At 43.3% G+C, this 8567-nt stretch overlaps 2 protein-coding genes across 5 annotated transcripts in view; both read left to right on the top strand.

Annotated features, from left to right (window-relative positions):
- Positions 1 to 3857, top strand: part of LOC109959391 (uncharacterized serine-rich protein C215.13-like) — a 13430-nt gene extending 9573 nt beyond the window's left edge. Inside the window, exons 1-3 of one of the 4 annotated variants that reach the window (XM_020598694.1) lie at positions 440 to 616; positions 706 to 1197; positions 2256 to 3855. In XM_020598694.1, coding sequence (XP_020454350.1) covers positions 2264 to 3115 — 852 coding nt within the window. In that variant the 5' untranslated portion in view covers positions 440 to 616; positions 706 to 1197; positions 2256 to 2263 and the 3' untranslated portion in view covers positions 3116 to 3855. Of the gene's footprint in view, positions 1 to 439; positions 1198 to 2255 lie in introns of those variants that run through there. The other 3 variants (XM_020598693.1, XM_020598692.1, XM_020598695.1) reach the window with 3 other exon arrangements.
- Positions 3858 to 5850: 1993 nt separating this feature from the next.
- On the top strand, positions 5851 to 8348 carry LOC109959565 (oligodendrocyte-myelin glycoprotein-like). Its single transcript, XM_020599026.1, has 2 exons — positions 5851 to 6066; positions 6832 to 8348. The coding sequence occupies exons 1-2, from the start codon at positions 6059 to 6061 to the stop codon at positions 8243 to 8245; spliced, it is 1422 nt and encodes a 473-aa protein (XP_020454682.1). The 5' UTR covers positions 5851 to 6058; the 3' UTR covers positions 8246 to 8348.
- The last annotated feature ends 219 nt before the right edge of the window (positions 8349 to 8567 follow it).

Below are 8567 nucleotides of genomic sequence, written 5' to 3'. Positions count from 1 at the left end.
CCCCCAGCAGCCCCAGCCTCCGTCTGGTCCAGGGCTTCAATCTCCCGGCCGGCGCCGAGGCTCTCCATTCGGTCTAGGGCTCCAACCTCCTGGTGTTCCTGGGTTCCTCCAGGGTGTCCTTCTTTTCCTTTTGAAGCGGGTGCACCCTTTTTTGGACTCTGGACATTAGTTGTCATTATTACAGGGGTCGTTTTTTGTTGTTGGTTTCCCTCCTTCCGGGTCCCCCGCCTCCCGCCCTGTTCCTTCTCCTGGAGTTTTGGGTTTTCCTTTTTCCCTCTCTCTCTCTGCAGGTGCTGAATTCCTGGGTGTGGTGCACAGCTGCCGCAGGCCTACATAAGCTCCTGGAACACTCCCTTCATTTTTCAATGATCCAAGTCAGATTGAACCTATTTATCAAGCCTTACCACTCCTCCTGCTGTGGCTTCACACGCTCCAGAGTTAAGATGGGGAAACTCCTTTCCGTGCTCATGATTGCCAAGCGGCCAGCGGAGGAATTGCTGCGATCTCCTCTGCACACTTAGTCCCCCTGACCCATCCCAAAACTACGCACATAACCCCGTGCCCTCCTCAACACTCCAATCTCCGTGATATCTGCTAAGGCTCATCTCCTCTCTATGTCAGCTGTACACCGGCGCCTCGCCCTTTGCCCGTGAGTTGCTGATCTAAGAGACCTAATCTATCCTCTCCCTGTCTCCCTTCTCTCAGGCTCCGATTCTCCGCCATCTCTACTTCCTGAACTCTACGCCTCTCATCTCCACCAGCTCATTATCCAGGCCGGGCTCTCCAGACTCACCCAGCTGCCTGCAAACTGCATTTGCTGCTTGACTAGACTGTTTCTTTTATTCAACCCTCTCATTCTGACTATCACCTGGGTTTTTGCATCAGAGTCCCACTTTGTTTTCAGCGCTCTCACATAACAGTAACAGGCTTACAGCTTTTTATAGTCGGCCATCTCACAGATGTCTGCATGACACACTACAGCACAGAAACAGCAAAGCCACTTCCTCTTCTTATTATAGTCCAAATAGAGAAGTAAGAAAAAAACCAGCCTAACTGGTGTGCCCACTGATTTGGATTACTGTCATTTTCTCTCAGTTCCTTCAGAGAGCCTTCTTGCTTTACTTAGAGCCCAGTTCATACATATTTTTAGTAGAAAACCCTGATCTTTTTTGGGATTATATCAAGACCGCCAGCAATGTAAGTGTTTTCTTCATTTGAATATGTTTTATTTTGAAGTCTGTAAACGCTGACAAAAGATTATTAGTATTGACTTCATTTTTTAGGACACAAAAGAACTCAAAGTAGGAGGAAAACTCACTCTGCCTATCAGTTGTCATTTGTTAGGTACTGCAGTCCAATACCGTTGCATCAGAGTGTATTATTGTTGCATCAGGGTGTATTAACTCAGCTGCTGTCTGGGTGTGTAGCTGGGGTTGCTGAGTGATTCTAAAGCCTGATGATAAAAATTTGATACTTGTGCTATTTTCAACTATTTTAAAGTCATATTTTACACAACAAACATTTAACTGTTTTAGGATTTAAGATCACTTCAGCATCTGTTAATATCATTTTTGGGGACATACAGTAACTGACAATTAAGTATTCACAAATCTGATGTCAAACAGTGCAAGAAATGTGGGTACTGAAACCTGAAAACCTATAAATGTATATGTGATGAATCTAAAAAAAGAATCACTTTTGGGAAAATGTCTTCTGTTTTTAATGAAACAGAACATGACATATAATAGAAACAAAGTCATTTAGAGAGAAAACTAAAACACTGAATAATTTCAGTAAAGTTTTAAATAAAGTATCATTTTATCCAGTAAACTCAAGCTAAGTTAATTCTGAACAAGCATACTAATGTTTCAACATATATATCAGTGTGCATTAGTACCTACCAGTTTTTCTGAACTATATCGTGTTTTTTAAGACATTTAAAAGGCAGCTGCTCATTTCCACTGTGAGCATGTCATGAAATGAACTTTGGTATGTAGAGACAAAGCTGATGTAGGGTCAACGAAACAGACTTTAACATGGAAGACTTGTTGGAACCCTTCTATTGGCAGATAACGTAGGTCTTTGACGCCTGCATCCTATTTTCAAAACTAACAAAAACCTCAAAGGCCAGTACATGCTATGCGACTGACTATCAGGTGTAACCGCTTGCATATACTTATAATTAGAAGTGTATATTTCAATGTTTGAATTTCAGAAGTAATTTTAAACTTAACTGTTATTTCGTGTCTTCTCAGATACAAACATGAAGGGCCTCCTCCCCCTACTGTTCTGCATAGAAATCATACTGGTACAGTTATGTGGAGCTCAGTCTTCAAACACCTCTGGAGAAGGTAGTGAGAATAGTTCATCTGTCTCAGAAAGTGATCCCCCTATAAATGACAGCAGCACGTCTAATGTCAGCATTGTGATGAGTTCTCCACTGTCTTCAACGGTCTCCCAGGTCTCAAGTAGTCATTACATTTCATCTTTACCTCACCCACTTTCCACTACCGCCAAGCCCACTACCACAAAGTCCCCCACCACCACCACCATTACCACGACTACTTCCACCATTGCAGCTAAGTCAATATTTTCCAAGAAGGAATGTATCTCAAGTTTGCTGGTGGCCGGCGGACTGATGATACTCTGTGTTATCCTGCTGGTTTCTAGTTTGTTGTTGACATGGAAGGTGTGCCACTTGAACAGACGCCTCAAGATGCTGAGCAGCAATAGTGACCTGGTCAGCAACACTGAATACTGGATGGGAAATGCCAAGAAGAACAAAAGCAATTCCAAAGAGGAAGCCAAAGAGAGCAGCCTATTAATGGCTGATTTCAATAATACACAGGAGAATGCTGGCAGTGATGCTACCAAGGAAGAAGGAGGGAAGGTAAACATGGACGGACAGATGGGAGATGAGAATGAGGAGGAGAAGGGAGACACTGGCAAAAGCGACGAAGCTTCAGCAGCTGGGAATATAGAGGAGATGCCTGTAACTGATGCTGAAAACGCATCTTCTTCAAGGCCACCAGAGGGTACCACTGATTCCCAGGTCACCAAAGATGGAGCAGCTTCCTCCTCTGAGGGCAGAGAAGAACCACAGGATGTGGTGTAGAGATGTGTGGCAAAGAGTTTCTTGAGCAACTGCCTTCACTTCTCCACTGCTTTACAACCCCTTTGGTGTATATTAGGGATGATTTTTTTCAGCAGCTTTTGCTTTACAGTAAGTTCAGTGTTAGGGAGTAGTAACTGATATAATTAAACTAGTAGTTTAACTACAGGTCCTTTATTTAGACCCGTGTTCAAGCTGTTCATGCTGTCTATAAAGGTCCAAGTTGAAGACTGTTTTAGTTGCTCAGATTGTACAAGCCAGCTCAGAAAGACAGCAGCTCCATTTTTACACCCATGCTCAAGTCGGTCAAATGGTCTAAAAGGGTGCACGTTTTTTATTTTTTATTTTACTGTTTTACTTGTAGTCAGATGATACAAAATCTATATAACATTCCTAGCAATTGTATGTGCATATTGTATGTGTATATTGCATGTGACGCTTTTTTTTTGTTATAATATAGTATCACATGTACATTGTCAGTTTCATCCCTTTTTTAACCAAGTAGTTTGAACTATTTTTTCTAAGTAGTATGGTTTATTTCTTTCTTATTTGTGTGTTATAAATATATATCATTATTTTTAAAGTACACTCTGGTGCGGGTCAACTTATGTCTAAGACATTTCACTTTTTGTTAAGTGATCTATGACATTTATGACATAGAAACATACTGTATGAAACAGCCAGACAAATAAAATATGTTGCATAGCTCTGACAATTTAATCTGCTCAATAACTGGCAACACATCACATGCAGCAGACACACTGGCCTCAAGCAGTCAAAACAAACAGGTACTGTGCTCCGGGCAAATCCAGCATTGATGAGCTGATCATTCACTGGTGCGTGGGCTTCACTGGCCGGCTGCTTGTAGGTTAGACCTGTTCAGGTAAAACAGGAAGATTCCTGGACATGCAGTAACCTCAGGCCCTGTACATTTCTCCACATCCTCTGGTCACAGTGCAGCAGCAGGAGGAAAAATACTGTATATCCACAAAACCACGTGAAGTCAAAAGATTCTGCTTTTACAATGGCACCTGTGGATGTCAGGCAAGCTCACTTGAACACACAACTGCCTGGAGATTATAAGGAAATCCTTAAACTATTTTGTTAGAAAAAAAGTCTTGCAAGCAAGAGTTTAAAAGACTTGTATAAACCAAACTACTTCTCCATAGAAATACTAGAACATACTGTATGTATACCTCAGTTTTTGAGCTTTAGGTCACATCTAAGATGAGAATTCACTGTTGTAACGTTGTAGATAAATCAGAAAACAAGGAAAAGCATGCCATGGGCTCTTTAATTTAGTTGTGTTTGTGTAAATTGTGTGTTTGTGTGAGAGAGAGGGGGGAGGGGATTTGCTTGATTAGCAAGCAGCGGATGCACCTCTTCTGGGCAGTGGCATTAAACAGAGAAAGAATGATCACTTTCACCTCAGCCACAGCTGGCAAGTCACACAAAAAACCTTTTTGAAAAACCAATATGGGGTTGTTTCCTCCGTTTTGTGCAGATATTTGTTTATCTACCAGTGACATCATGATGGACACGCACCTTTCATTTAAAAGCCTGAATACAGTTGTTTGTTCACCACAATAAAGCCTCTGCTGAACTGGCCCTGAATCTAAACCTTCAATTCTGCTGCAAAAGCAAGAGGAGGAAAACACCTCAGCTTGCGGTAGCTTTGGGTGATGTGCAGTTTTAGAGATGGACTGTGGTAAAAAGCCATGCTCAACAAAAGTAAATGTCCAACTTTTGTCTGTACTTTACATTAGGTATTCAGAATTAATGAGGTAAAACTTGGATATGAGGGATTTGCATGATTTTTCTTTCTTCTGCTTGAGTGTGTGGTAACAGCTCAAACTGACAGCATGGCAGGTTTCACAGTGACTGAGAGTGGTGGTGAAGTTATGTATTTGAGGCTTGTTGGAAGTGACAGCATACAGTACATTTCAACACAGTGTAGGTAGCTAATGGAAATGAAAGCAGTAAAGAGAGGAAGTAACTAATATACTGCAAAAGAAAAAAACTGAAAATGAATACAGAGAGGAAGTAACTAATATATTGCAAAAGAAAAAAACTGAAAATGAATACAGAACAGCAAAGAAGTGCTGCGGCTGCTTAAACCAGAACTGTTTAGTGATAAATGATTGTATCGAATTGTTGACTTTTAGGAGATTAGCTGCTAATTAACCTCTGCATCAGCGTTGATCTGTTCCTTAGAACACAAGGTGGCAAAGTACAGCAGTGCAGTGCAGAATGGAGAGTTCCCTGTATTGCTGACAGGTAGGAAGCTGCAGTGGAGAAAGACCTCTGCAATAAATCTTCAAGCTTTTTGTGGCAGCCTCTAAATTTAGATAGGGAAAATAACAACCAATTACAGAACACTATTACTTTGTAAAGGGATACTTAGAGATTGATTTATCACCTATTGATTTGTTATCACCTATTGCAGATAATAGTATAATCTATTTTAAATACAAAGAGGAACCACAACGAGAGCTATCACCTAAAATGCAGAAGCTAATGCTAAAAGCTGCCAGGTACCTTCCATTGTAGCAGCCTCATATCCAGGGATGCCTCCGTTACACACTCCATTTCTCCTTACCCCCTCCTAATACTTTCCCCACACCATCACCCCATCCCCTCCCCTCTCGCTTCCACTGCACAGTGTGTAGAGCCTGCAGTGCCTGATCGCACAAACCCCCAAAAATCCATATAAGAGGCAACAGAAATTTCACTGGCAGACAAAGAGGACCAAACTGCAAGGCAGTGAAGGCAATCTCAAAACCCTGCACTGGACAAGTAAGCAAGGGTCAAATTTTATGAGGGTAATTCGGGCATAGAAAAAAGTTTACCTTCAGCAGAGCAGCAGCTGGTCCTGAATTTGAAAGCAGGGGAGGAAAGGGAAGAGTGGCTGGACAGCAAAAAGGCGCAAGTGACTGGAATGATAAGATGAGAAGGTGAGTTATGGACAAATTTAAAGACTCTTTTTACACACAGACTGTGCCACACCCTGGTTCACATGCTATAGTTTTATCAGTGTAGCTGTGGCTTTTTCTTTGCCTGCCTCTGGTCCAGCTGATGCATGAGTTCTCTGTGGAGCCATTAATAAAACCCATCTACTGAGCTAGTTCTCCTCCTTTGAGAGAATGAGACTGACTGCACTGATAACTACTGATGACTGAACACGCCGACTGAAGCCAAGGAAAGTGACTACAGGGATTTCTCATCCTTTCTGATGAATTATATTTTTGAATAGATTAGAAACATCCTCTTACAGATCAGGTCACAAGTTTATCAGTTATAGGAAAGGACGCATTTAAACCAGTAACTGCATCCCTAAGACATGTCTTCATAATTAGTGGAGTCAGTCTATTACTGTGTGTACCTGCAGGCAATGCAGCGATGTGTAGAAACACTGAACAGCCTGTGTGTGTGTGTGTGTACAGTATGCATGTGAATAAGCGTTGTGTGTTTCTGTGTATCTGCATGACAGAGAGAAAGCAAGAGATTCTTGCAGAGGATGGAGCTACAGTATAACGAAATAATGAAACCAGCTTTATTCAGCACAGCCCTCTGCAGTTACAGTGCTTCTCCTACAAGTAGCAAACATTTGTGTCCTGTATTCACTATCCAAGCACACTGCATAAATCACCTCTGCTCTAACTGTATGCATCCTAGAGGCAAAAACTAAAAACTGTATCTCCCCATCTTTCTGTTTTCAGGCATGTGCTCCTGAAGCTTTCCCCTAATAAGGCCCTTCTGGGACTAGTGCTTGTGTTGTTGCTGAGGCTGCATGTCCTAGCCGTGTGTCCCTCCATGTGCTCCTGCAGCCGCAGCCACAGGGAGGTGGACTGCTCCTGGAGGGGTCTCAGACAGTTCCCTGAAGGCCTGCAGTACAATATGCGTGTCCTCAACCTGTCCCACAACCAGTTGCACAACCTGGATGGTAGGCTCACAGCATACACCCATCTCCGTGTGCTCGATTTGTCTCACAACCGGCTGACCCGCCTACCTGCTGGCTTGCCTCGTTCGCTCTGGCAGCTCTACACCACTTCAAACCACATCCAGCTGCTGGACAAGAATGATACGGTCTACCAGTGGAATCTGCGAATGCTTGATCTCTCAAACAACAAACTGGAGCGGGCTATGTTCATCAACAATACACTGATTAATCTGTGTACACTAAACTTAAGCCACAACCACTTCTGGACTTTGCCCACCAACATGCCTATACACCTGGAGGCTATTGATCTGTCCCACAACTTGCTTGTGAACGTGCTTCCAGGCTCTCTGGACCGGCTTCCCAGGCTAACTCACTTATATCTGCATGCTAACCGCTTTCACACAATGCCTTTTGGAGTGCTAGACAAACTGACATCACTTAAACTCATCACTCTAGGTAACAACCCTTGGGCCTGTCACCTTTATGCAGACATCGCATACTTGTTGTCATGGACTCAGAGTACCCCTGTCCATGTCCTAGGCTGCCCCTGCCACACCCAGCCTGTCTGTGGAGGGGTGCGCCCTGGCAGCACTGGAGGGTGGCACTTTGCCTCCTACAACCTGCCCCCTCTGGCAGCCAGTGCCCAGGACCTGAACTCCATGTCCCATGAAACTGGTGTCACTGGGTGGTGGTACATGTCTGTTTCTGCTTTCCTAAGCTCCCCAAACCCCCACAAAGAGACTCTGAACACACAGCACCAACCTTTCACAGACACCCCCATCAGCATCTCCACCCTGCCACCCAGACACACAGGAATGCACCTAACCATTAATCACCTTTCTGCAACCACTGGCCCAGCTGCCAGCGATCACATACTCCACACTGATTCCCATCTCCTCTCCGGCACAACGGAGGCCCCATCCACTGATTCACTCCACACCACAGATCCATCCATTACCAAAACGCCTGTCAGTGCTGCCATGACGCTGCCCACAGACTTCTTCTTTACAACAGAGAGCCCCTCCATCCAAACAAAGAAAACAGCAACACTTCGCACCAGGAGTGTGAGAAGGCAAAATCAGTCCCGTCCTAGCGGCATCGGCAACAGCAACTCGGCTCTTGCTACTTGCTCCTTGCTCCCTTTCCTAATCAGCCTGGGGCTTCTGTATCTCATTCTGCAACAAGGTCTCTGAAAGACAAATGAAAATCAATGAGCTCAGTGTTAAATCTGCATATCCACTTACAGCACACACAGGTCTGTTGACTGTAGCACTGTTAGGTTTGTTACCACTTTTCTCCTGCTAGAATAACATTGACAATGACAGACTTTATAATAAGTTTCATAATTCCCGCTATCCAGAGTGGTACAATGCTACTTTTATAATTATATATAAAAAAGAATTCTTTCATTTTTCTAATGACACTTTTTATTGGCCTCCCCTTGAATGTCACAGATTGAAAAAAAACATTGTAATGATTATAGTTAAGCACATGATGGCACTATACATTCAGGTA

The sequence above is a fragment of the Monopterus albus genome, unplaced genomic scaffold (assembly GCF_001952655.1).
Source record: "Monopterus albus unplaced genomic scaffold, M_albus_1.0 scaffold39.1, whole genome shotgun sequence".
Lineage (NCBI taxonomy): Eukaryota > Metazoa > Chordata > Actinopteri > Synbranchiformes > Synbranchidae > Monopterus > Monopterus albus.
Note: the sequence above shows the minus strand (reverse complement) of the source record. Positions and strands in the feature narration are given on the sequence as shown.